Below are 27,927 nucleotides of genomic sequence, written 5' to 3'. Positions count from 1 at the left end.
CCTGCCACCTGATAGGTCAGACTCATTCCGTTGCCGGTGATGAAGGCGTCAGACTTGAAGACGATGTGCATGGTCCTCCCGTAGCTGTAGAAGTCTGGGATGTGGTCCGCAGCACAGAACTTGTGTGCCTGTCCGTAGTCTCCCTGTGAAACACACAATACAGAATGATTAAGGGCATTAGAGTAAGTCTTTTTTGGAGACTCATAGAGTGAAGACTTTCTAAAATAATATTCCCAGTCCTGACATGCAATACGTATCAGCTTCACAAGGAGGTGCAAGTATGCCTGTCAGTACACTAACGGTTTCGGCTATTGTCACAGTTATGGTTAACAGTTTAAAAGAGCTGGCATCTAGAGTAGTAGAATCCTACAAATTTAAGTAAATAATAAAACGTTCAATTGTAGGTGACTTTCAAGTGACCCAAGAACACTCTGTACAAAAAAAAACACATAAAAAAGCAACAACAGAAAATTGGCTAGCCTGTCTCACCACAGGCCAGTCACTCATGTGCAGGAAGTTGGTGTTACAGCTCTGGCTGGGCTGCAGGTTGAACTGCTGTACGGCTACTTTAACACTCTCCTGAGGAGGGGCGTCCAGGACCCAGCGACACGAGATGAACGGGGGATAGGCGTTGGGGTACATAGGAGATGTTATGGTCTGGACCGCATTTGTAGCGTTCAGAGTGCCTCCGCAGAGTCCTGGATAACGAGCACGCACGCACGCACACACGCACACACACACACACACAGTCTTGTGAATCGCAATACCCACACGCCAATTAATATACAGTACCAGTCAAAAGTTTGGACACACCGACTCATTCAAGGGTTTTTCTTTATTTTTTACTTTTTTCTACATTGTAGAATAATAGTGAAGACATCAATGCTATGAAATAATACATATGGAATCATGTAGTAACCAAAACAAGTGTTAAACAAATCAAAATATATTTTAGATTCTTCAAAGTATCCACCCTTTGCCTTGATGAAAGCTTTGTACACTTTTGGCATTCTCTCAACCAGCTTCATGAGGAATGCTTTTCCAACAGTCTTGAAGGAGTTCCCACATATGCTGAGCACTTGTTGGCTGCTTTTCCTTCACTCTGCGGTCCAACTCATCCAAAACCATCTCAATTGGGTTGAGGTTGGTGATTGTGGAGGCCAGGTCATCTGATGCAGCACTCCATCACTCTCCTCCTTGGTCAAATAGCCCTTACACAGCCTGGAGGTGTGTTTTGGGTCATTGTCCTGTTAAAAAACAAATGATAGTCCCACTAAGCGCAAACCAGAAGGGATGGAGCAGCGCTGCAGAATGCTGTGGTAGCCATGCTGGTTAAGTGTGCCTTGAATTCTAAATAAATCACAGTGTCACCAGCAAAGCACCCCGACACCATCACATCTCCATGCTTCACGGTGGGAACCACACATGCAGAGATCATCCGTTCACCTACTCTGCATTTCACAAAGACACAGCGATTGGAACCAAAAATCTCAAATTTGGACCCATCAGACCAAAGGACAGATTTCCACCATGATTGGCCAAGCAACTCTCTTCTTCTTATTGGTGTCCTTTAGTAGTGGTTTCTTTGCAGCAATTCGACAATGAAGGCCAGATTCACGCAGTCTCCTCTGAGCAGTTGATGTTGAGATGTGTCTGTTACTTGAACTCCGTGAAGCATTTATTTGGGTTGCAATCTGAGGTACAGTTAACTCTAATTAACTTATCCTCTGCAGCAGAGGTAACTGTGGGTCTTCCTTTCCTGTGGCTGTCCTCATGAGAGACAGTTTCATCATAGTGCTTGATGGTTTTTGCAACTGCACTTGAAGAAACTTTCAAAGTTCTTGAAATTTCCGGACTGACTGATCTTCATGTCTTAAAGTAATGATGGACTGTAGTTTCTCTTTGCTTATTTGGGCTGTTCTTGCCATAATAAGGACTTGGTCTTTTACCAAATAGGGCTATCTTCTGTATGCCACCCCTAACTTGTCACAACACAACTGATTAGCTCAAACGCACAAAGGAAGGAAAATCCACAAATGAACTTTTAACAAGGAATATCTGTAAATTGAAACGCATTCCAGGTGACTACCTCATGCAGCTGGTTGAGAGTTTTCAAAGAGTGTGCAAAGCTGCCATGAAGGCAAAGGGTGGCTACTTGGAAGAATGTAACACTTTTTTGGTTACTGCACATATATGTGATATTTCATAGTTTTGATGTCTTCACTATTATTCTAAATTGTAGAAAATAGTAACAAATTAAGAAAAACCCTTGAATGAGTAGGTTTGTCCAAACTTTTGACTGGTACTGTAAATATGTGTTCAATGTTTGTATTAATAATAGTGTGATGGATTAGCCAATGAGTGCAGGGCAGGTGAACTTTTATAGAAAGAAAGGAAGGGAATAGATCAAAGGGTGTCTTACTGTCCTGTGCCCTGTAGGTGGCGTTGAAGCCCCTGTAGCTGATAGAGCTGTCAGTGACGAAGTGTACAGTCAGGAAGTTACTAACAGACACAAAGGGTCCCGGGATTACATCACGTCCACAGTACGTCCCCACCAGAGGGAAGTTCATATTGTCTCCGTCAAAGATCTGATGGTGAAGGGTAGAAGGGGGGAAGAAAGAAAGAAAGAAAGAGAGAGAGCAGATGAATGAGTGAAAGAACGAACAAACGAGAGAGCAAATAAACGAATGAGTGAACAAATGAATGGAAGGAATGCTAGATCTCCCAACCTTGACGTAGTCGTAATGGCAGGTAGATGTAGACGTTCCCTCCAGTTCAAACGAGGAGAAGGTGAGGTTAATGACTTTGTTGATGGGCATGGTGATAGTCCACAGGCAGTCCATATTGTACTCATAGTTCCCATCACCGTTAGAGTCCGGAGAGCCAAACATCCCTATAGGTGTAGAGAGATAACCCCCACAACCTTGTGCCGGGCCTGGAGAGAGAGACAGGGGAGGAAGAAAAAAGTGAAAGAGGGTAGAGGAATACATGGGCATATGTGATAAAGAGTTATGATATACCGTGTGGGCTTTGGGAGTTCTCATGCAGGCTTCCAGAAGTGAACAGCAGATAGCGCTAAATATCCATGAATTCTCAAAGAAGGCTGTTACTACACATGTATGGGCCTACATCATCAAACAAGGGTGGTACACATTCAAAACAGTACTTGTTGAGTATCCACCCATCAAGTGATATTTAATATCACATCAAGATATCACATGTCCCCATTTACCCAGTTGTCCCTCCTGCTGTTGCTGTATGCATCAAAACTAACTGAGGGACTGGATGTCTGAGCTCTGAGGGGGTATGCTGTGAACACTGAACATAATGTGTTAAAACCTATAGAACTCCCAACATTCCCAGAGACAGAGGAGTGTTTGTGTGCGCCGTCATAAATCTTCCCCCTCTGCCCAGTCTGTTCAGCTGCTCACATCCCTCGGATGGCCTTCTGCTCCATGGGAAACAGGGGTAACCCACAGCTGGAGATTGATTTAAGTGTAACACAGAGTGGGGTGATTCACCATGGCTCTCTTCTATGACAATGACGGAATCTTGGATTCTTTTTCAGCCCTCTCTATACTTTATAGAGCCTTTTGTATCTACAGTAGACTATCAAACACAAATCAACCCTCTCTATACTTTATAGAGACATTTGTATCTGGACTATCAAACACTAATCAACTAGATAAAATGCATTAAAAATAAATGGCAAAAGAGATAAAAAAAAAAATATATATATATATATATCTCACATTCACGCCCTTTATTCACTAGCTTGATGCATGCAGAATGCCTCTCTCACTCTCTCTTTTGTCCTGGTCTGAGTACACTAATATGGCTGGCTGGCCCCCTGCCCATCGGATGGACAAAAGGCTGTTTATGCGCAGCGGGGCAGTCATTGGGAATGTACAGCCCCCCACTCCCCACATAGCGATTTAAGACATGTGGGTTAATATTGGAGAGAGTAGAACAACAATCCTGGCCTCTCACTTCTCTAGAGTGAGTCTAAAACAAACTATATTAACTGAACGTCGACAGTAGCTTGAGGCCTGAATAAGTATAGGACAATGTAAGATATGTACCCATCTTTCATATAGATACAGTCCGTTGTTTTCAAATAGCCCATATCGTGTCTGGGACACTTCGATAAGAAAAATGTAACACCATCCACTGTTTTAAAATAGACAAATAGAGAAGCCAGGTGTAAGATGACCTACCCAGAGTCTCAATGTAGGTGGCCCTCCAGCCAATCCCAGACACGGATGAGTCGGTCGTGAAGGCGATAAACATCTGATTGGTTGTGGACTGGAGGTTGGGCGGGAGTTCCGTGCCACAGAACTGCCCCATTATAGGAGCCATGGCGTTGGGCCCGTCGTACACGATCACATAGTCATAGCGACAGGACGACGATGCCTCCAGATGGAAGGTGTTCCACCTGATTGGTGGAAGGAGAGGCAGAGGGTAATGGGACATCTGAGGAGATGTGGAGGTCACTTAAAGCCTGACACGACTTTCTGGAAGAGGTGTCAACCTGTTCATGTGGGTTTGTTAAAGCACTGCCACGCACAGATTGTCCCTTAGGAGGAAAGTAATTGTTTTGAGTTAGGTGCCTGGTCCATAGAGGAAATCTTTCCTCATACACCGGGACACACACACACACACACACACACACACACACACACACACACACACACACACACACACACACACACACACACACACACACACACACACACACACACACACACACACACACACACACACACACACACACACTCTCTCTCTCTGTGTGTGGGGGTTATGGTGTGACACAAAGGCATTAACACCTGCAGGTGGAAACGGGGGACATGAGACGGTCTGTTCTCAGAATCAGAATGATCTTACTACACTACAGACATGAGGTACTTATTGTTAGCTAAGAATGCACTCTGTATGTGCTTTAGGCTAAGTCAACACTTCAGCTTAAGCCTTGCATTTGCTCCCTGTTCTTATTTTGAATGATGATGGATTGTGTTGGTTTTCTGATCATTATTAGACCTTCTCTGGGTTAGTAGACAAAGCAGCATGTCCCTTGGACTCACTTGAGGTTGATGACCTTGTTTTCAGTGACGACGATGTGGTAGGTACAGTTCATGTTGTGGTGGTAGTTATCGATGCCAGCCGGGCTGCTGACCGTACCAGAAGTGCTGTTGAACACACCTCCACATGCTAATAGTAATAAAAAAAAAAACACTGATTAATACCATTCTGACCATACCAGAAACACCAATCCCTTAATTAGTCTCCTTCCTCCCCCTTTTTCTGCTACTTGAACTAAATATACTTGAATGAATCCTACTTAAATGAATTCGGTTTATTTTCAGACTGTATTTTGTTGTGTGTCTTGGTTTCTGAGAGAAGAGCTGTTTTCATTATGAAGCATGCAAAAAAATAAAGCAATAAGTCTTTTTGTTTTTGACTACTCTGAGCTTTCAATGTGCAGCCAGTCACGTTTACCCTGCCACTCCAGACATGAATCATCTAAAAGGCTTGATGGGGAGTGGTGTCTCCCCCATTATAGAGGCTATAATGGCTGCCCTGTCTGAAGTGTGTGGGTGCCCGTCTGAGTCATTTAGCTACTGATGATGATACGTATTTACTGTTCTGTCTGACAGGCTGCATGTCTGAATATTACAGAGGTCAGAGTTGAATCCTTATGAATTGAAGGGTGTGTGTGTGTGCGTGCGTGTGCGCCTGTGTGCATGCTTTCAGAAAAGTATTCATACCCCTTGACTTATTCATTTTGCTGTGTTACAGCCTGAATTCAAAATGGATAACAAACAAAAACAATCTCACCCATTTACCACAATACCCTGTAATGACAAAGTCAAAACATGTTTTTAGAAATGTTATCAAATTTGTTGAAAATGAAAGTAGATTTAATTAAGTCAAAACTGTAAATCAGCAACTCGGGAACATTCACTGTCTTCTTGGTAAGCAACTGCAGCGTAGATTTGCCCTTGTGTTTCAGGTTATTGTCCTGCTGAAAGGTGAACGAACCCATCTCCCAGTGTCTGGGGGAAAGCAGACTGAACCAGATTTTCCTCTAGGATTTTTCCTGCACATAGCTCCATTACACATTTTTTTTATCCTGAAAAACTGCCCAGTCCTTAATGTTTACAAGCACACCCATAACATAATGTAGCCAACACCATGCTTGAAAATATGTAGAGTGCTACTCAGTAATGTGTTGTATTGTTGCTCCAAAACATAATACATTTTGTATTCAGGATAAAAAGTGAATTGTCTCGCCACATTTCTTGCAATATTACTTTAGTGCCTTGTTGCAAGCAAGATGCATGTTTTGAAATATATATATACATTTTTTTTCAATTAAATTAGTACTGTGGAGTAACTGCAATGTTGTTGAGCCATCCAAAGTTTTATCCTATTAGAGCCATTAAACTGTTTTAAAGTTATAATTGGCCTCATGGTGAAATCCCTGAGCGGTTTCCTTCCTCTCCGGCAACTGAGTTAGGAAGGACGCCTGTATCTTTGTAGTGACTGGATGTATTGATACACCATCCAATAGAGAAATTCATAAGTGCACCCTGCTCAAAGGGGTATTCAATGTCTGCCTTTCATTTATTTTAATCCATCTACCAATAGGTGCCCTTCTTTGTGGTTGAATCAGTGTTTGAAATTCACTGCTCGACTGATGGACCTTACAGATAATTGTATGTGTGGGGTACAGAGACTTTTAAAAATCATGTTAAACACTATTATTGCACACAGAGTGAGTCCATGCTACTTATTATGTGACTTGTTAAACACATTTTTACTCCTGGACTTATTTAGGCTTGCCATAACAAAGGGGTTGAATAGTTATTGACTCAAGACATTTCAGCTTACCTTATTTAATAATAATAATAATTCCGCTTTGACATTATGGGGTATAATTGTGTGTAGGCTAGTGACCAAAATAAATGCAATTTAATCAATTTTAAAGTCAGGCTGTAACACAACAACATTTGGAAAGAGTGTGAATACTTTCTGAAGGCACTGTATGTGTGTGTGTGGGTCTATTGTGTGTATGTGTTGTCCCTGGCCTGGTATCCATCTGCTGTGGCCTTGTATCCAGAGCCCTCTTCTCCTCTCAAATCCCCTCTAATTGTTAGAAAGCGCAGCCTCTCTCCATTCCTCACATTCTCCACTGGTCTGAATGGACCGCCAGCGCAACGGCAGCATTCCCCTCTTAATGGTAAACAACCCCAGAACTATGAGGCCAAAAGCCCAAAACTCTGAGCCCAGAGGCTCAGACAGACCCAGTCAGGGTCAGAATGCATTGATACTCAACATGGTAATAGCTCCCCCTTGCCTTTTGTAGGCTAGGTGGTCGTTTCACCACATTTGCTTACACAAATAAAATCTTCTCAGATTTTTTCAAGTGCATACAGCAAATGCGTCAAACTCCAGTCCTCTGTAGGTAGTTAGGAACTCTCCTCACCTCTGGTAGATGGACACCTCTGGTAGATGGCTTAGGGTCCAAGGGTTAATTTAGAATTGGGCCTCAGACTTGAAGCATGAAACTCACGTATAGCTCTGTACTCAGCCAGGAAGCCGTTGTCGTTGATGATGGAGTCGGAGTAGAAGTTGACCAGCATGGGTCCCAGGGTGCTGAAGGGCCCAGGGATGGAGCTGCCACACACTGTGGCCACAGGGGTCCCCGTAGGGTGGGTACCACCATACACCTTCACCCCATCAAACATACACGTGGAGTGGGCTAGGACAGGACACAAAGGACACAGGCTAGGACAACATGGGGGGAAAATAACTGTCAAATGAATCATAGTATTATGAATGTGATTTGAAGGTAGACTAAGCGACACACAATTCGGAAGCAGCATATCGGGTGGACTTTCTCAACAGCAAAGAGCAAGAGACAAATCTCTTGTGCAGTTGTTACACATCTATCATGTTGCAGGAGAGCCAAGATGACCATTTAGATGGTTCTTCTTCTTACCTTCTACCTGGAAGGTGCGGAACTCCAGGATGACAACAGTCTGGGGTCCAACGTCTATGAGGTAACTACAGTCGGAGAATAAGGGGTAGTCGGCTGGGTAGTTGGGCGACACCACCCGGCCGGTGGGGGCAGTGAAGTTAGCTCCACACCCTGAGAGAAGACGCCAACAGACAGAACTTTATAGTAGTTAAAATACACTGATATATTACGACTGTAAATGTGTACCTAACAGACACTAGTAGTACTCTACTCACGTGTGATGTAGTTGGCTGAGAAGCCTCTTCCTGGGGTTCCAGTGGACTGGAACCTAGTGGTGATGGTGTTGTAGGGAGCGATGATGGGGGCTGGGGCGGTGGTACCACAACCTGTAGCTAGCAGTCCATCAGCGGTCTCACTATCACCTGACCACACCTACAGGTAATATGACAGAGATAGTAACAAACAGACGTTATGTTCAGTATGTACTGTACAGTAGGGAGTGATGATGTCAACTGGATCAGTGCTGTCACACCCTGCAGCTAGCAGACCACAGAACCAGTGGCGTACCACACACCCCTGCACAGAACCATTATACAAAATAATTCCCACTCCTTGGGTTCATTATTTTAGTCATATGATGTCAGCGGAGCATCAACCTTGCAATACCAAAGGATATTTTAATAGAGGGCGCAATATTATCAAGCAAGTGTAGGAGCTAGGGGGTTCAATAGTGTGTGTTCACCTTGATGTAGCTGCTCTGACACTGCCCGTTGGCATCAGGGATCTGGAAGTCAGAGTTGAAGTTCATCTCCAGGTGGTTACCCTCGTGGGCGATGATGGTCCAGGAACACTCAATGTTGGCAGGGAAGTTCTGGGGGTAGTTGGGAGACTTGATGACACCAGTGTCAGCGTGTATCACTCCTCCACAGCCTGTAGGGATACAACAGTGCATCATGTTTTCACAACATATCACACAACCATCACAGAACAATCCCAAGACCAGGGCTGGGGTGAATTCCATATAAATTCAGTTAATCCAGAAAGTAAACTGAAATTCCAAGTCCGATTTCCATCCTTGCTTTTTAATTTTTGTTAACTCCCTGAGTTGACCTCAACCCTGGGCAAGACGACATCCTGGTCACTCATTGTCCCATAGCCTACCTGAGGAGTCAGTTGACCAGGTGGCCACAAACCCTCCTCTGGACACTGAGTGATCGGCCAGGAAAACCACCACCAGCTTGTTGGACCCTGATTGGATGGTTCCTGGGGAGGTGGTTCCACAGTACTGGCCAATCACAGGAGACCCTGGGGAGCCCCCGTTGAAGATGGTGACAGAGTCCCAGCCACAGGTATTGTGAGGCTCCAGGTTGAAGTAGCTGAAGGTGAGCTGAGGGGGACAACAGGGGGTAAATGGAGGGGTGGTTTGAATGTTTTTAAGGTAAATCTGTATGGTATGTGATGGCTGTTTGTGTTGCACAAGTTGAGTTTATATTATACCATCCAATTTATAGCACCAGCTCTGCATAAATACCATACACTACATCAATGTTACTATTAATGTCACTATTACCTAAGAAATTGACCATCCAGGTAAACAAATATAACAATCACACCATCTACCAGAAGACATTAGAGAAACGCATCACAAATCCTCTTCACTTCCCAATATGGCTAGCTAGCTAGTTCACATGCTGATTGATATTAGTCTTACAGTGTTAGCTATGTAGCTAACTTTAGCTACCAAACCACACACACAAGATTTAACCCAGCTCCAGGACATGCTGCTGAGGGATTCTCTACTACTCACAGTGATGGTGTGGCCCTCAGGGGCCTCCAGTAACCAAGTACAGCGACTGGGGCTGGGGTAGAGGTTAGGGTAGGCAGGGCTGGAGATTACACCTCCCTGTCCGGTCTGCCAACCACCACATTCTACAGGGAGGTAAGGAGACAGAGGTAGAGGTTAGGAGCTAGACACAATGGCTGAGTAAAAAGGTAAATGTTTGAGGCAGGATTATACCTCCTTCCCCCAGTCTACCAACCACCACACTATATAGGGAGATGGAGAGGTTATGAAGATTGTAATGCTACATTTCATATCTTGATGCCTTAGTGGAGCATCGATCTGTGTCTGATATCCCTCAGAATAAAACTAGTGGTGCTTGGACCACATGATGTTGAGTTTAGAGACATTGAGGAACTGTACGTGAGAGATGGGGCTAAGCTCACCGGAGAATAAGTACTTGGCCTTGAAGCCCAGGTCTCCTATAGCTTGGTTGGTCTGGAAGTGGACCCAGAGTTCAGGGGTGGACACCACCAGGGGAATCATCGGAGTGGTCTGGCCACAGAACTGGGCCAGCAGCTCCCCGCTAGAGTCACCTAGGAAGGGAAGATGCACAACATTCACACAGTTACACAGCCTGTTTATGGGGATCAGTTACAGAACGGTTAGGCACATAATCACTTGTCTTTATCACTTAGGGGAAATTTCCCAGACACAGATTACGATTAGTCCTGGAATAAAAAGCAAACTCAATGAAGAATCTCCATTAAAAGTGCTTTTTAGGGCCTCCCGAGTGGCGCAGTGGTCTGAGGCACTGCATCGCAGTGCTAGAGGAGTTACCACAGACCTGGATTCATTCCCGGGCTGTGCCACAACGGCCCGTGGCCGGGAGTCCCATAGGACGGCACACAATTGGCCCAGCGTCATCTGGGTTAGGGGAGGGTTTGGCAGGTGGGGCTTTACGTGGCTCATCGCGGTCTAGCGACTGCTTGTGGCGAGTTGGGTGCCTGCAGGCTGACCCCGGTCGCCAGTTGAATGGTGTTTCCTCCGACACATTGGTGCGGCTGGCTTCCGGGTTAAACTGCCGGGTGTTAAGGAGTGCAGTTAGGCGGGTCATGTTTCGGAGGACGCATGACTACACCTTCGCCTCTCCCGAGCCCGTTGGGGAGTTGCAGCGATGAGGCAAGATTGAAAATTGTGGAGAAAAAAGGGGTAAAATTTAAATGCCAAAAATATATATATATTTTTTTCTACGGCTATGCTTAAATCTGTGTCTGTGAAACCGCCCCAATGAGTAGTTACTTTGGATACGAACACAAACATTCTTCAATTAGCAAAACGACACATCCAGCATTGTGACTCACCGAGGCGGAACTCTATGTAGTCGGACTCGCAGGTCTGATGGTTCTCCAGGTGTAGGTCTTCTAGGATGACCACGATGGACGAGTTGATTTGTGTAGGGTTCTGGATCAGCCACTCACAGTTCAGGTTGTTGCTGTAGTTAGAGGTGAGGTAGCCCGGGGAGGTGAAGTTACCTCCAGCTGGGTCACTGAGGATGCCACCACACACTATGGAGAAGGACATAGAGGTTTAGAACAAGAAAGCACTGAAGGGTATTTTAAATGTTTGATATTTCCCTTGAGATTAGTTCTGATAATTCAAATCCAAATGTTAACATCCCTATGAGGATGGCAACACACTTCACACATTAAAGACATGCTTTGCATTAAAAGTGTCTTTAAATGTCTTGGAAAGAGGTCAAAACGGTAATGGCCGCCTTTATTATTAACCCTTACTAAACCCTGAGAAAACATGATCTTATACTAAACACCCTGGGGAAAGTTGCGAGGGAGAGGAGAGTAGTAAAGCTGTGCTCACATGCATCTTCATTGGAGGAGTAGGTAGCTGTAAAGCCTCCATTGGAGACAGAGGAGTCGGTACGGAACACTACAGTCATGGTGTTGCCCGACGACTTAACCTGGTAGCCTGTTGGCACAGTGCCACACAGCCGCTCGATATGAGGGGCGGTTACCGACACGCCGTTTAACACCTGAGGGAGGAGAACCACGCCATCAGAACCAGTTAGAACAATTAGAACTGCATTAGAACCAATGAAGTCATACTGGAAGCATGGAAAGAACCATGGATGTGACCGGGCTGATTACAGTGCCTTGCGAAAGTATTCGGCCCCCTTGAACTTTGCGACCTTTTGCCACATTTCAGGCTTCAAACATAAAGATATAAAACTGTATTTTTTTGTGAAGAATCAACAACAAGTGGGACACAATCATGAAGTGGAACGACATTTATTGGATATTTCAAACTTTTGTTAACAAATCAAAAACTGAAAAATTGGGTGTGCAAAATTATTCAGCCCCCTTAAGTTAATACTTTGTAGCGCCACCTTTTGCTGCGATTACAGCTGTAAGTCGCTTGGGGTATGTCTCTATCAGTTTTGCACATCGAGAGACTGAAATTTTTTCCCATTCCTCCTTGCAAAACAGCTCGAGCTCAGTGAGGTTGGATGGAGAGCATTTGTGAACAGCAGTTTTCAGTTCTTTCCACAGATTCTCGATTGGATTCAGGTCTGGACTTTGACTTGGCCATTCTAACACCTGGATATGTTTATTTTTGAACCATTCTATTGTAGATTTTGCTTTATGTTTTGGATCATTGTCTTGTTGGAAGACAAATCTCCGTCCCAGTCTCAGGTCTTTTGCAGACTCCATCAGGTTTTCTTCCAGAATGGTCCTGTATTTGGCTCCATCCATCTTCCCATCAATTTTAACCAATTTCATCTGACCAGAGCACCTTCTTCCACATGTTTGGTGTGTCTCCCAGGTGGCTTGTGGTAAACTTTAAACAACACTTTTTATGGATATCTTTAAAAAATGGCTTTCTTCTTGCCACTCTTCCATAAAGGCCAGATTTGTGCAATATACGACTGATTGTTGTCCTATGGACAGAGTCTCCCACCTCAGCTGTAGATCTCTGCAGTTCATCCAGAGTGATCATGGGCCTCTTGGCTGCATCTCTGATCAGTCTTCTCCTTGTATGAGCTGAAAGTTTAGAGGGACGGCCAGGTCTTGGTAGATTTGCAGTGGTCTGATACTCCTTCCATTTCAATATTATCACTTGCACAGTGCTCCTTGGGATGTTTAAAGCTTGGGAAATCTTTTTGTATCCAAATCCGGCTTTAAACTTCTTCACAACAGTATCTCGGACCTGCCTGGTGTGTTCCTTGTTCTTCATGATGCTCTCTGCGCTTTTAACGGACCTCTGAGACTATCACAGTGCAGGTGCATTTATACGGAGACTTGATTACACACAGGTGGATTGTATTTATCATCATTAGTGATTTAGGTCAACATTGGATCATTCAGAGATCATCACTGAACTTCTGGAGAGAGTTTGCTGCACTGAAAGTAAAGGGGCTGAATAATTTTGCACGGCCAATTTTTCAGTTTTTGATTTGTTAAAACATTTTGAAATATCCAATAAATGTCGTTCCACTTCATGATTGTGTCCCACTTGTTGTTGATTCTCAACAAAAAAATACAGTTTTATATCTTTATGTTTGAAGCCTGAAATGTGGCAAAAGGTCGCAAAGTTCAAGGGGGCCGAATACTTTCGCAAGGCACTGTATGTGCTAGAAGGATTGAGTAGATTTTAGTCTTAGATGATATGACTGCACAGCAAGCAAGAGGCAAATGAGAAAAGAAAATAAACACACCGATTTAAAGGATGAAAAAGTGAACCTAAAAGAAGAGAAGCTGAAAGATAAGTGGGACCTACATCCACATAATCGGCGTAGCAGCTGCTGCTGCTGGTGCCCTCCAGCCGAAGGTCGTTAATGGTGAGAGTGACCCTTCTCCCCGGGACCACAGTGATCTCCCAACGGCACGTACGGCTGTGAGGGTACAGGTTGGGATAGTTAGGGGACGAGATGGTCCCCGAGGGAGCGTTCAGCTCACCTCCACACACTGTAGGGGGACAGGACCGGAAAGAATGAGAAAGAAAGAACGGGTTGTTAACATCAACACAGCTTATTAACTTCTACTGTCAGTCAGTCATTTTCACTGCTAATACCAATACTACACAAAGCTATGACACAGAAATCACACACAGCTCATTCGGAAAGTTTTCAGACCTTCCCCTTTTCCACATTTTGATACGTTACAGCCTTATTCTAAAACAGATAAAATCTTGTTTTTCCTCATCAATCTACACACAATACCCCATAATGACAAAGCGAAAACAGCTTTTCAGAAACCTTTGCTAATTTATAAGAAATAAAACCAGATACTTTATTTACATAAGTATTTCAGACCCTTTGCTATGAGACACCTAGATTGAGCTCAGGTACGTTCTGTTTCCGTTAATGATCCTTGAGATGTCTCTACAACTTGATTGGAGTCCACCTGTGGTCAATTCAATTGATTGACATGATTTGGAAAGGCACACACAGTTGACAGTGCATGTCCGAGCAAAAACCAAGCCATGAGGTTGACGGAATTGTCCGTAGAGCTCCGAGACAGGATTGTGTCGAGGCACATATCTGGGGATGGGTATAAAAACATTCTGCAGCATTGAAGATCCACAAGAACACAGTGGCCTCCATCATTCTTAAATGAAATAAGTTTGGAACCACCAACACTCTTCCTAGAGCTAGCAGACCCGGCCAAACTGAGCAATCGGGGGAGAAGGGCCTTGGTCAGTGAGGTGACCAAGAACCCGATGGTCACTCTGACAGAGCTCTAGAGTTTCTCTGTGGAACTTCAGCGGCAAAGACTGGGAGACTAGTCAGGATCGAGGGAAAGATGAACGGAGCAAAGTACAGAGAGACCCTTTATGAAAACCTGCACCAGAGCACTCAGGACCTCAGACTGGGATGAAGGTTCACCTTCCAAAAGGACAATGACCCTAAGCACACAGCCTAGACAATGCAGGAGTGGTGTTGGGACAAGTCTCTGAAGAATGGGAGAAACTCCACACATACAGATGTGCCAAGCTTGTACCCAAGAAGACTCAATGCTGTATTCGCTGCCAAAAGGTGCTTCAACAAAGTACTGAGTAAACAGTCTGAATGTGTGATATCATTTTTTTTTTTTTTTGTAATACATTTGCAAAAATTTCTAAAAATAGTTTTTTGCTTTCGTCATCATGGGGTACTGTGTGTACATTTTAGAATAAGGCTGTAACGTAACCAAATTTGGAAAAAGTAAAGGGTTCTGAAAACTTTCCAAATGCACTGTAAGTCTTAAATGAATTGACTTTTACCTTCCACACTGCCCACAAAGGACAGAGTGAATCCAGGGGCATTTACACTGCTGTCGCTGACAAACTTGACATAAGCAAAGCTGTCTCCTGTTTCCATAGGGCTAGGTATGCTGTTCCCACAATGCTTTCCCAGGAAGCGCCCTGGAACAGGACATACCGGCAACACATTTGTCAACTTTCATTTCATCACATTAGACAAAATGAATTACACAAATTGACAAACTGAATTAGACTTCTTAGAAAAGAGATATGGACACAACTATGTGCACACGCCGTTTTCATTTTTTAGGCAGAACATTGCTAGAAACATGTCAAGAATCCGTAAACATAGAACAGGTTACCTGAGGCATTGTACTCCCGTATCTCGACATAGTCACTGCTGCAGTCTACTGTGCTCTGAAGGCTGAAGTTGTTGAAGCGGATGGTGAGGTAGTGTCCTGTAGGGCCCTCCAGGTACCACTCACAGGATAAGTTATCTGGGTAGTTCGCAGGGAAACCTGGGCTCTTGAGGTTAACACTCTGGCCAGTGTATGTGCCTCCACACGTGGCTGTGTTAGATTGAAAAGACAAAAAAAAACTCAGATTGAGATCCGGGTCATTCCAAGTATCTCCTGGATCTTGTAGAAGAGGCAGCGAAATACATCTGCTTTCTGAGATATGTTTGATACTGTAACATACCCACTGAAAGGGTTCATGTTCTCTGTAGGTGGTGAAGTGTATTTGAGTGAGTGTGGGAGCGTGTGCGAGACTGTACTAGAGAGTGTGGCGGAGTGGGTTGATTCTGTTCCAGTTACACACTCACCGATGGAGTACTTGGCCTTGAAGCCCTTGTGTGTGATGCTGTTGTCTGTGCGGAAGCGCAGGTACATGGTGGAGCCAGTGGAATGCTCGGTAGAGGGCCTGGTGTTGCCACATAGTTTTGCGAGGGAGTTAGCGTCAGAGGTGGCACCATCACGAAGCTCAACGTAGTCATAGAAACAGCTGATGACAAAACATTGGGGGTAAATCTCATGAAATTGTTTTCTTCAAAAAATTTAACAACAGAATGGTACAATATAGCTCTTGGATCCAATCTATTAGAAACCCTATTATACTCTGTGCTCATATATAAGAAACATATGGTGTTCTGTACTCATATATAAGAAACATGACATAAGAACTTATAACAAGTACAAGTAAAAAGAAACATGATAAAGAATTACAACATGACGATGATATCAAATGGGACATTTTCATACTTGGACGTAGGCTCGATGTCGAATTCATTGTCAAAGTCGATCTGGACAGACTCCCCGTTGGGCACGGTGATGACCCAGATACAGTCCATGTTCTGGGGGTAGTTCTGGGGGTAGTTGGGTGATGTGATATAGCCTGGAGGGTCTGAGTCACTCAACACAATGCTTCCTCCACAAGCTACAGGAGGAGAGCAAATGCACGTGATTAGGAAAATCTAGAAATCAGAAGGTGTTTTCTCACATACACTTTGACTTCTATGCTCTTAAGCACAAAATACAGTGATGTCTCAATCATGTAAAAATATACATTACAGTGTTTCTATCTAAACCATTGATTGTCTGTGTTATAAACATTTTTTATAACAATTTACTGTTATTACAGTCTCACCCTGGCTGTGGGCCTCAAAGATCAGCTTGAAGCCACTGCCCTCGTTGGTGGCGTCTGAGATGAATCGTATGTGGAGGTTGTTGTCTGTTGTCTGGGTGATGGAAGGGGGGCTGGTGCCACACAGACGACCCCCCAGAGAGGGGGCTGAGGCATCCGGACCGTTCCTCAACTAAGACAGACAGGCGGCGGGTTGAACACACACACGGGCACACACACACACAGTAACGCACGCACACACACAAAGGGGTAAGGGTCATGTTACAATCCATATCACTCCCTGGGTAAATTGAATCTGTCAGAGCAAATCACTCTTCCTGGCTATAACAAGGTGTGGTATATTATGTGTAGTGAAGTATATAACTGTGACTTTCAAAATTATTTAGGAGACTGGTTCATTCACTATATAAACTCAGCAAAAAAAGAAACGTCCTCTCACTATCAACTGCGTTCATTTTCAGCAAACTTAATGTAAATATTTGTATGAACATAACAAGATTCAACAACTGAGACATAAACTAAACAAGTTACACAGACATGTGACTAACATAAATGGAATAATGTGTCCCTGAACAAAGGAGGGGTCAAAATCAAAAGTAACAGTCAGTATCTGGTGTTGTCACCAACTACATTTACAGTGCATCTCCTCCACATGGACTGCACCAGATTTGCCAGATATTGCTGTGAGGTGTTACCCCACTTTTCCACCAAGGCACCTGCAAGTTCCCGGACATTTCTGGGAAGAATGGCCCTAGTCCTCACTCTCCGATCCAACAGGTCCCAGACGTGCTCAATGGGATTGAGATCCGGGCTCTTTGCTGGCCATGGCAGAACTGACATTCCTGTCTTGCAGGAAATCACACACAGAACGAGCAGTATCGCTGGTGGCATTGTCATGCTGGAGGGTCATGTCAGGATGAGCCTGCAGGAAGGGTACCACATGAGGGAGGAGGATGTCTTCCCTGTAATGCACAGCGTTGAGATTGCCTGCATTGACAACAAGCTCCGTCCGATGATGCTGTGACACACCGCCCCAGACCATGACGGACCCTCCACCTCCAAATCGATCCCGCTCCAGAGTACAGGCCACAGTCTAAGGCTCATTCTTTGGACGATAAACGCGAATCCGACCATCACCCCTGGTGAGACAAAACCACGACTCGTCAGTGAAGAGCACTTTTTGCCAGTCCTGTCTGGTCCAGCGACGGTGGGTTTGTGCCCATAGGTGACGTTGTTGCCGGTGATGTCTGGTGAGGACCTGCCTTACAACAGGCCTACAAGCCCTCAGTCCAGCCTCTCTCAGCCTATTGCGGACAGTCTGAGCACTGATGGAGTAATTGTGCGTTCCTGGTGTAACTCGGGCAGTTGATGTTGCCATTCTGTACCTGTCCCGCAGTTGTGATGTTCGGCTGTACCGATCCTGTGCAGGTGTTGTTACACGTGGTCTGCCACATAAGTATTCAGAACCTTTGCTATGAGACTCGAAATGAAGCTTAGGTACATCCTGTTTCCATTGATCATCCTTGAGATTTTTCTACAACTCGATTAGAGTCCAGCTCTGGTGAATTTAATTGATTGGACATTTGGAAAGGCACACATCTGTCTTTATATATTAAAAGGTCCCACAGTTGACAATGCATGTCAGAGCAAAAACCAAGCCATGAAGTCGAAGGAATTGTCCGTAAACCTCAGAGACAGGGTTGTCGAGGCACATATCTGGGGAAGGGTACCAAAAAATGTCTGAGGCATTGAAGGTCCCCAAGAACAGGGAGGTGACCCAATAGTCACTGACAGAGCTCCAGAGTTCCTCTGTGGAGATGGGAGAAACTTTCAGAAGGACAACCATCTCTGCAGCACTTCACCAATCAGGCCTTTATGGTAGAGTGGCCAAACGGAAGCCACTCCTCAGTAAAAGGCACATGACAGCCCACTTGGAGTTTGCTAAAAAGGCATCTAAAGACTCTCAGACCATGAGAAACAAGATTACCTGGTCTGATGAAACCCAAGATTGAACTCTTTGGCTTGAATGCCAAGCGTCACGTCTGGAGGAAACCTGGCACCATCTCTACGGTGAAGCATGGTGGTAGCAGCATCATGCTGTGGGGATGTTTTTCAGTGGCAGGGACTGGGATACTATTCAGGATCGAAGGAAAGATGAACGGAGCAAAGTACAGAGAGATCCTTGATGAAAACCTGCACCAGGGCGCTCAGGACCTCAGACTGGACCGAAGGTTCACCTTCCAACAGGAAAACGACCATAAGCACACAGTCAAGACAACGTCCCTGAGTGGTCCAGCCAGAGCCCGGACTTGAAATAGATTGAACATCGCTGGAGAGACCTGAAAATAGCTGTGCAGTGACACTCCCCATCCAACCTGACAGAGCTTGAGAGGATCTACAGAGAAGAATGGGAGTATCTCCCCAAATACAGGTGTGCCAAGTTTGTAGCGTCACACCCAAGAAGACTCAAGGCTGTAATCGCTGCCAAAGCTGCTTCAACAAAGTACTGAGTAAAAGGTCTGAATAGTTACATAAATGTGATATTTCATTTTTCTTTTCTAAAAACTTGTTTTTGCTTTGTCAGTGTTGTGTGTTGAATGATGAGGGGGGAAACAATTTAATACATTTTAGAATAAGGCTGAAACGGAACAAAATGTGGAAAACGTCAAGGGGTCTGAATAGTTCCCAAATGCACTGTATCTTACCTCTAGGTAGTCTCCAGAGCTGCAGGCGGTGCCGAAGCCCTGGACCTGGAATGGGCTCTGGATGTTAACAGACACTCTGAAGCCTGGGGTCACCATCACGTGCCAGCTACAGTCCAGATTGGACGGGTAGTTCTCGGGGTACCGCGGGGTGGAGAGTACACCCCTGTCCACGTGCAGCAGACCACCACAACCTAGAATGAGAATTACAAAACAATAACTTTATTGTCACTTGTCAAAGAGATACTGAGAGTTTTATTTTTCCTTTAGATAAATACAGTCAATGATATCATCCTCTATGAAATAAAAAATTATCTGCATTTGTCAAAGTCATAGAGAAACAGAATCCAGGAAGATCAAAAACCTATGATATAAACCATTATGAAATCAACAGCCTGGGATTTTAACCAATAAGACACAAGCAAGGTTAAGAGAATGAGATGTGAACCGATGACACATTAGCAGGGTAAACGACATGACATGTCAACCAAGTTAGCAGGGTCAACAACCTCCAGTGATTGGATTGCTTCAGAGAGGGTTGTGAGTGAGCTCACCCTTGGAGTAGGAAGCATTGAAGCCCTTCCCGGAGACGCTGCTGTCTGAGGTGAAGCGGAGGAACATGGAGTCCCCTGTAGAGTGGATGGGACCAGGCAGCTCACGGCCACACACAGTGTTCAGCAGGGGGGACAGGTTGGTTTCACCTGGGGGAGGAGAACACACAATGGGGTAAACATTAGGAACACAAAGGAAAGGACATGCAGTGTTCACTGAGGAGATGTGTCCATTTGCTTAGCTAAAACATAAACACACTGGTTGTGACATACGGTCTCCCAGACACTAGAAAGTAAACCTCAGTGTTTTACGCTTCACACAAAGCTGATTAACCAGTAGTCTAGTATAAAGGTCTCTAAACCATGGTCATGTTCAGTTTGCACGAAACAGAACACAGAGTGAAACAAACAGGCACTATCTGATTTTGTCCAATAAGAAATACTTGATTTTTTGCTACAGTGTGGCCTAATGAACAGGATCCAGGCCTCTCTCTCACTCACCATCCCTGATGACCAGGCTGTCAAAGTAGCAGGTGGGGTAGTCCTCCATGTCCATAGACAGCAGGTTGAACTCCACAATAGAGTTAGGGGAACGAATGACCCAGGTACACTCCAGGTTAGCGTCATAGCTGTCTGGCCAGCCGGGGGAGAAGAGGAACCTGGGGCTGTCGCCTGGCATCAGAGCCCCCCCACAGGCACCTACACACAGAGAGAGAGATAGAAATCAGTATAGTAACACACATGGATGGGTGCACGGGCATGTGCACAAATACTCACTGGCTTAAACACACACCTGGTGCTATGGTGGGCAGGGGTCCAGAGCTCTGTATGGCTGACCATTCAATGAGGAAGCCTCTTCCCCCCACCACAGTGTCCGACTGGAACTCTAGAGTCACGGTGCTGCCGGAGCTACTGACCGAGGCGGGCAGGGATAGACCGCAGAACTTCCCCAGGGAGTAGGCGTGGATGTTGGGCCCATCAAATATCTGACCACACACAGAGAGGTTAGAGGTTATGAAAAAGACTGGCCAAATGGTTTATGGTTCCCGGTATGATGTTCTTATATAACATTGGTATTTTATTATTCATGTTCACAGTGAGTTTTTCAAGGATGATCGTGATCTAACATTTCCTAATATCAAAACGAAGATGACTTTGGGGGATGTTTTGAATTCTATTGAAGGAAGAGGTTGTCATTTCAAAAGAATCAGTCGCCTCGACGACGCACACCTTAAGCTGGTCATAGTAGCAGTCGTACAGGTCCTCGATGTCCATGTCTAGGAAGTGGATCTGTACGTAGTCGTCTCCAGGTACAGTGATGGTCCAGCGGTAGTCTGCGTTGTTGGGGTACGTCCGGGGGTACAGTGGAGACGCTATCTGTCCTGATGTACCTGTGATGTCATTCCCATACACTGGAGAAGGCGAGACCACATGTCCTGTGTTTAGCATACCGAGTATGGCTGGATGCATCTAAAGCCAAAGTACTGTATCTTGTCATTGAAAGCGTATGTGCATCAGTAGAAGAAGATAGAGCATCGACAGAGATGTGATGCTGGGCATGGAGTTAACAGAACGGAGAAAGCATCTGAAGAGATGCATTGTGTCATCGAGAGAGTGGGTTGAACAATAAGACACTACGGCCCTCAGTAGAACACACGCATGCACGCGCCCACAAAAACCCAACACACACTCACAGTGGGAGAAGGTAGCTCTGAATCCAGCTCCACTGAGAGAGGAGTCTGAGCGGAACTTGACCCACAGGATGTGGCCAATCAGAGACGTGTAGTTGGAGGGGAGGGAGACCCCACAGAACCGACCAACCAGAGCGCCTGTGGAGTTTCCCTCCCGGATCTCCAGGTAATCATTGTTACAGTCAGAACTCTGCTGCAGCTGGAACATACTGGCACAGGAGAAGTAAATAATAACTATTAGCTTAGTCATTGATGTGTAACGACCTATGTAATAACACTGTTATAACCACTGTATTTACAACTTATTCCATGGCGAAAGAACATATTATTTAATGTCTTACAGTATAATAAATATTCAGAATATGTAGAAGATGCCATATGGAGGCATTTGATCATGTAATATCAGTATAATAAATATTCAGAATATGTAGAAGATGCCATATGGAGGCATTTGATCATGTAATATCAGTATAATAAATATTCAGAATATGTAGAAGATGCCATATGGAGGCATTTGATCATGTAATATCCCATGTCATAACCCGTGCAATAAGTATAGGAGACTCACATGAAGGAGAGCTGGAGGCGGTTGCCGGGGGAGCTGGTGATGGTCCAGACACACTCCACGTTGGGAGGGTAGGCATCAGGGTAGTTAGGACTGTTAAAGGCCCCTGTCTCCATGAGCAAGTCCCCTCCACAGCCTAGGAGAGGAAGACGGGGTTAGGATTAGTGAGAGGAGGGTTAAGAGTTAGTCGCTGTCAGAACTGATCACTGTCAGATGATATGGAGATTTCCAAAAAGATAGGCGATAGGCAGCAGTAGATGTGTGGAATCAAACTCAATTTCCGAAGGTACTTTAAGACCTTATGTGACACAACCATTGGGTCCCACTAATAGACGCATTACTTGAGGTGGAGCCAGTGTAGGTTGCTCTGAAGCCCTTCATGGCGACAGAGGAGTCAGAGACAAAGTTGACGACCAGGGCGTTGCTGAACGATGTGACTGGGTGAGGGATCTCAGTGCCACAGTAACGACCTGAGGGGAAAATAAATATCACCACAACTAACATGGAAAACGTCATCTATCATTGTGTTGAAGTAGTAATCAGTAATACTACCACACAGTAATTTTTTCATGTTAAAGGCCACGTGCTGCAACAATGACATTAACCTTCACACTCGTGGGAATTTGCTTTTATGAGCATGTTACGGTACAGCCACAGCGTACCAATTTAGGAGGTGATCAGTGCTCAAATCTGCCATTTTCAACCGTATACAGTTAGGAGTGTAAAGGGTTACACAGTCCTTGTTATATCCCGTTCTTGTTAATATTATTCTATAGTATGTAGCCTCAGAGGACCAGTATCCACTGTGTAGCACTGATCTGTATTATTTTATATTGCTTATTTTCTGTAACATGACCGTACCAATGACTGGTGCCATGTAGTTATCTCCATCTAGGATCTCCACAGCGTCGTGGGAACAGTTGGAGTTGAGACTCTCCAGCTCAAAGTCCGTAAACGACAGGGTCACATGGTTGACTGTGCATTGGGTAGAGTGTGGAAAGAGAAAACAAGACACAGCATCACTTCAGTTTGTTACAGATCAATTACATTGCAATATAAAAACAAAGTATCACTGGTTAATACAAATACCAAAGCTGGCAGGCCATTGAAATGAATGGGAGTTGTAGTGCAGTGGATCGAGTGGTGTATATCTGTGGTGTGATTGGCTAACTCACATGGCAACTGAGCCTTGATGATCCAGCTGCAGTTCTGATTGGCTGGGTAAACAGCAGGGTACCGTGGCGATGCGATGGCTCCACCCACGTCATCTGTCAAGAAGGTGGCTCCACAAGCTGAGAGAAATAAAAGTTTCTTACCAATAAGAATCCAAACCAAAATCTACACTTTTATAACAAAATGTGTTTTATAAACATATGTTTTCAATGTTGGAACAGACTTCGTCCACATAAATATTTTTATAATAAACTAGAAATGTGTTCATTGTCTCAATAACGGCTAAGAGAGAAGAGAGGTAAAGTATATGTATCAATATTTGTATCTATTGCCGTGCCAGCTGTGCTGATGACCCACCCTCGGAGAAGGTGGCGGCAAAGCCCCGGTGGTTGAGGCTGGCATCAGACCTGAACCGCACAAAGATGGTGTTCTGGGTGGAGGTGATGGGGGCGGGCCGTGTCTGACCACACACTTGACCCAGCAGCGGAGCAGATATACTGGGTCCATCATAGATCTACACACACACACACACACACACGGAACGTAAAGGTGAGAAGTTGATATTCAGAATGGAAAATATGGAATAATTTCTGTTTCCTGTAGTTCAATGAAGTGAAAAAATTACATTCACCAGCTCTTTATTAAATTTTTTTAATGTTTATTTAACTAGGCAAGTCAGTTAAGAACAAATTCTTATTTACAATGACGGCCTAGGAACAGTGGGTTAACTGCCTTGTTCAAGGGCAGAACGACAGATGTTTACCTTGTCAGCTCGGGGATTCGATCTAGCAACCTTTCGGTTACTGCCCAACGCTCTGACCACTAGGCTACCTGCCTGACTCATACAGGGGCTTTTCAAAGGATAACTATTCTGTTGGCTACCTCAACGCAGTATTTCATAGCAGCTTGTATCTTACACACTGAATGCTCTTTCGCATAGACTGAATTCTACTTGTTTCCCTGAACAGAATCTGTAGCACTAGCTTTTGTCACCGACAACTAGGGTACTTGACCAGAGGGACATCAGGGTGTTAGCATTCACATCATTTCAGTAGTACTATCTGCCCTTCACTGTGTTAACAATGGGCCCTGGAAGACGACAAGAAGACGGCCAAACCACAGAGAGACAAAGAGCTCTGGCCTGTTCGCGTTTTGTCTCTCTGTGATGGGGGGGGGGGGAGATGGTAACAAAGGCCACTTTGAACGGCAGAGGCAGTGGGAGGGACAGATTGGAAACTGCCCTCAGAACAGAGGTTGATATTTCAATAGAATGTCTCAGTGTTCAGATGCCAAGTTTCTTTCAGAGGACCTTGACATCTGTTAGTGTGGACTTGCCAACGCCGTGACATTGAGAGAGATACTGGCATAAAGACACTAGAACCACATTCCTCATTTCCTCCTCATCCCAGGAGTAATAATACCATACACACGTTATCATTCAGAAAGTAAGTCACTCACAGCTACATGGTCCCACTGGCACGTGGAGTGGAGCTCTATGTCCAGGTCAGTGAAGTTGAAGAGGACCCGGTGGCCTACGTCCACTGAGATGGTCCAGGAACAGTCCACCGTGTTGGGGTAGTTGGCGGGGTAGTTGGGGGAGTGGATCTCTCCACTGGGGGCCTTGATCGGACCTCCACATCCTAGGGAGGAAGAGAGGAGAGGGGGGGAGGAAGATGGATTTGGTGAAAACCTGTGTGTATGTGCAGTACAGTATGCGTCTACAGCCCACTATCACCCACCTCCCTGGACCTCGACCCAGCTGGCATTGAATCCTCGGCCACTGACGTAGGGGTCAGACTTGAAGCGGACTGTGACCATGTTCCCTGTGCTGGAGACCTGGAGGGGGCTGGAGGTGGTGGTGCAGAGCTGGGCCAGCCTGGGGGCTGAAAGGTCAGGGCCTCCGTATACCTGTGGAAAGACAGGGGTTAGAGATTAAAGGTTAGAGGTTCAGGTGTTAAGGGGTATGGAAGATACAGTTAAATGGTGGTGGTGGACAGAGAGCTGACAGGTCTGGACCTAGTGAAATTCTTGTGTTCCAAGCTCCAACAGTGCAGTAATATCTAATCATACACACTAGACTCATAAGTAAAATAATGGAATGAAGAATTATTGTAGTATGAGCAATGTGTGAGCAATGTGCTAATGTTATGGGATGTATAGATATTATGGACAGTATGTCAATATAATATGTAGTATATCTGAAGAATACTTGGATAGAACAGTATATATACAGCATAAGTTGAACTGGAATACAGTATATATATATATGAAATAGGTAAAACAGTATGTAAACATTAAAGTGACCAGAGTTCCATTCAATATGTGTAGATGAAGGGGAGGAGACAGATTAAAGAGGGATTTTAAAGACTTGAGACAATTGAGACATGGATTGTGTATGTGTGCCATTCAGAGGGTTAATGGGCAAGACAAAAGATTGAAGTGCCTTTGAAAGGGGTATGGTGGTAGGTGCCAGGCTCCCCGGTTTGAGTGTGTCAAGAACTGCAACGCTGCTGGGTTTTTCACACTCAACAGTTTCCTGTGTGTATCAAGAATGGTCCACCACCCAATTTGACACAACTGTGGAAAGGAAAGCATTGGAGTCAACATGGGCCAGCATCCCTGTGGAACGCTTTCGACACCTTGTAGATTCCATGCCCCGACGAATTAAGGCTTTTCTGTGGGCAAAAAGGCGATGCAACACAATATTAGGAAGTTGTTCCTAATGTTTTGTACACTCAGTGTACATACAACCTGATGTAGCAACAACGGGCCATTGAAGGGAACAAAGACCCTACAGAATGCATATTCGGACTGTCACTGCATATTTAGAGCTGAGGTTATCACTTAACTATGTTCATATCCTTATCTATGCTCATTTGTCTGGCTTAAAAATAGGACATAAGGGAATCAAATTAGCTAATTGTCAGACCATCCTTCACATGTGTTGCTGGATTACAGATGGTTTCCTCAATAACAAACATCTTTGGTCAGTTACAGGACAGGAAGAAGCAGCTGATAACCACATGATGATGAAGTGACATTTGTGGGACGTTAGGGTGTGGCACCAGCATTTAGGATTGTGGGTAGTTTGACAGTGGTCGGGGCTAGTCCAGCATTGGGTACAGTTGGACCAGAAAAAGGCCAGCTAGCTAGCTCCCTAAGCTGTGATTTCCAGGTCATTTCTGCCCCACTGGCTCCATTCACTGTTCTGTCTGGTGGAAGTCAGCATTCCACTGGCGTGAGCTACTCTGCGCTAGGCCTTCTGGGTACAGCTAGCACAGGAGGGAGCACAACACAACTCTGGCATACATCACGCAGAATCAAATATATACTCCCTAAGAGCCACACCAACACACACATTGACACACCACACACATTACCTCCAGTACGTCATAGTTGCAGTCAGGGTGGTACTCCACATCAAACTCATAGATGGTAATGGTGATGCTGCTTCCTGTGGCAGTCTGAATGTACCAGAAACACTCTCTGTTGTCGGGGTATCTGTTGGGGTATCCTGGACTGTTGAAGGAACCCGTGGGACCAGACAGATCCCCACCACAACCTGTAGGGGGCCACACTGAGTCAGTGAGGCTGATGGAGAAAAGGGGTGGGTCCCACTAATCTCTCCTTTAACCTGAAGTGTATACTTGCTCACCACTTCCCACACATCTAAAAGCATTGGATTGTTGAAGCTATGGGTTAGTTGGAGTTTCCACCATATTTGCTATACCAGTCCTTTCAAATCATTGAAGTGAACAAGTGCAAGATGGGAGGAAAGAGGTAATTGGGACACAGTGATAGGAAAGATGAAAGAGATGCTGGTTAGTGTTGGTCACAGAGACTAATCATGACAACAATCCACCTGTCATTAAGGTGTGTAATTTCATACAGTATTTATACAGTTGATTACCAACTAAACAGATCCTGTCCATACTGTATGTGGTGTTACCATACTACACCAATGTAATTACACAGAGCAATTTACCTCTAGTAGGGGGCAACAAACTAGATCATCAACATGTTCCTGCAAAAGTCATGCTGTTGTCACAATATTAAACATGAACAAGATTAACCATGATGATAACACGTTCACATGAGTTGGCAACGCAACATTAACCAAACAGATGCACATTCCCCAAAACCTTGACTGCCAGAGCATGTCCTATTTTTCCATAAAGACACATGGACCTCACTAAACACTTCACACGGATATGTGTTTACAGGGCTTGGAAGATCCTAGTGGGCTCAACATAGGAGGGCTAACGACGTTGAGAGTCCAGGTAAAGAATGAGGGGTGTTGCAGCTCTGTTGGTGTTATTGTGTGGTGGTCGGACTGGGGCAGAGATCGAGGGCATATTCACAGGGATTGAGATCACTTCTGAGATACATGTGGAGGGAGAGAGGGCAGAAAGTCAGGAAGCTAATAGTCAAATCCTAGAAGACTCAGGGAGAAGCTGCCAGCCTGACATTTATTTTACTGATAAAGATAGAAGGAATGGAGGCCAGGCTGAAAGCGACTGAGGAGGAGCTAAGCAGCTAGGAGTCTACAGTGGCTGTCCTACAGACTGAAATCAAAGGTATCAA

The 27,927-nt window shown here is 44.9% G+C and overlaps 1 protein-coding gene across 1 annotated transcript in view; it reads right to left on the bottom strand.

The window, feature by feature from the left end:
* Nucleotides 1–27,927, bottom strand: part of cubn (cubilin (intrinsic factor-cobalamin receptor)) — a 53,672-nt gene that overhangs the window by 2,089 nt on the left and 23,656 nt on the right. Inside the window, exons 28-62 of the mRNA XM_021620557.3 lie at nucleotides 26,724–26,905; nucleotides 25,083–25,251; nucleotides 24,802–24,983; nucleotides 23,701–23,857; nucleotides 23,346–23,462; nucleotides 23,032–23,145; nucleotides 22,512–22,640; nucleotides 22,174–22,306; nucleotides 21,609–21,814; nucleotides 21,145–21,326; nucleotides 20,708–20,900; nucleotides 20,416–20,613; nucleotides 19,918–20,064; nucleotides 19,367–19,557; nucleotides 16,665–16,833; nucleotides 16,280–16,454; nucleotides 15,844–16,022; nucleotides 15,383–15,589; nucleotides 15,042–15,182; nucleotides 13,557–13,744; nucleotides 11,640–11,811; nucleotides 11,126–11,329; nucleotides 10,208–10,357; nucleotides 9,789–9,910; nucleotides 9,143–9,368; nucleotides 8,724–8,911; nucleotides 8,257–8,413; nucleotides 8,003–8,152; nucleotides 7,574–7,762; nucleotides 5,082–5,208; nucleotides 4,218–4,435; nucleotides 2,730–2,935; nucleotides 2,423–2,588; nucleotides 490–698; nucleotides 2–143 (exon numbers count right to left, since the gene is read on the bottom strand). Coding sequence (XP_021476232.3) covers nucleotides 2–143; nucleotides 490–698; nucleotides 2,423–2,588; nucleotides 2,730–2,935; nucleotides 4,218–4,435; nucleotides 5,082–5,208; nucleotides 7,574–7,762; nucleotides 8,003–8,152; nucleotides 8,257–8,413; nucleotides 8,724–8,911; nucleotides 9,143–9,368; nucleotides 9,789–9,910; nucleotides 10,208–10,357; nucleotides 11,126–11,329; nucleotides 11,640–11,811; nucleotides 13,557–13,744; nucleotides 15,042–15,182; nucleotides 15,383–15,589; nucleotides 15,844–16,022; nucleotides 16,280–16,454; nucleotides 16,665–16,833; nucleotides 19,367–19,557; nucleotides 19,918–20,064; nucleotides 20,416–20,613; nucleotides 20,708–20,900; nucleotides 21,145–21,326; nucleotides 21,609–21,814; nucleotides 22,174–22,306; nucleotides 22,512–22,640; nucleotides 23,032–23,145; nucleotides 23,346–23,462; nucleotides 23,701–23,857; nucleotides 24,802–24,983; nucleotides 25,083–25,251; nucleotides 26,724–26,905 — 5,985 coding nt within the window. The remainder of the gene's footprint in view (nucleotide 1; nucleotides 144–489; nucleotides 699–2,422; nucleotides 2,589–2,729; nucleotides 2,936–4,217; nucleotides 4,436–5,081; nucleotides 5,209–7,573; nucleotides 7,763–8,002; nucleotides 8,153–8,256; nucleotides 8,414–8,723; nucleotides 8,912–9,142; nucleotides 9,369–9,788; nucleotides 9,911–10,207; nucleotides 10,358–11,125; nucleotides 11,330–11,639; nucleotides 11,812–13,556; nucleotides 13,745–15,041; nucleotides 15,183–15,382; nucleotides 15,590–15,843; nucleotides 16,023–16,279; nucleotides 16,455–16,664; nucleotides 16,834–19,366; nucleotides 19,558–19,917; nucleotides 20,065–20,415; nucleotides 20,614–20,707; nucleotides 20,901–21,144; nucleotides 21,327–21,608; nucleotides 21,815–22,173; nucleotides 22,307–22,511; nucleotides 22,641–23,031; nucleotides 23,146–23,345; nucleotides 23,463–23,700; nucleotides 23,858–24,801; nucleotides 24,984–25,082; nucleotides 25,252–26,723; nucleotides 26,906–27,927) is intronic.

This window comes from Oncorhynchus mykiss, chromosome 11 (assembly GCF_057628025.1).
Source record: "Oncorhynchus mykiss isolate SJ-2025 chromosome 11, ASM5762802v1, whole genome shotgun sequence".
Taxonomy (NCBI): Eukaryota; Metazoa; Chordata; class Actinopteri; order Salmoniformes; family Salmonidae; genus Oncorhynchus; species Oncorhynchus mykiss.
Note: the sequence above shows the minus strand (reverse complement) of the source record. Positions and strands in the feature narration are given on the sequence as shown.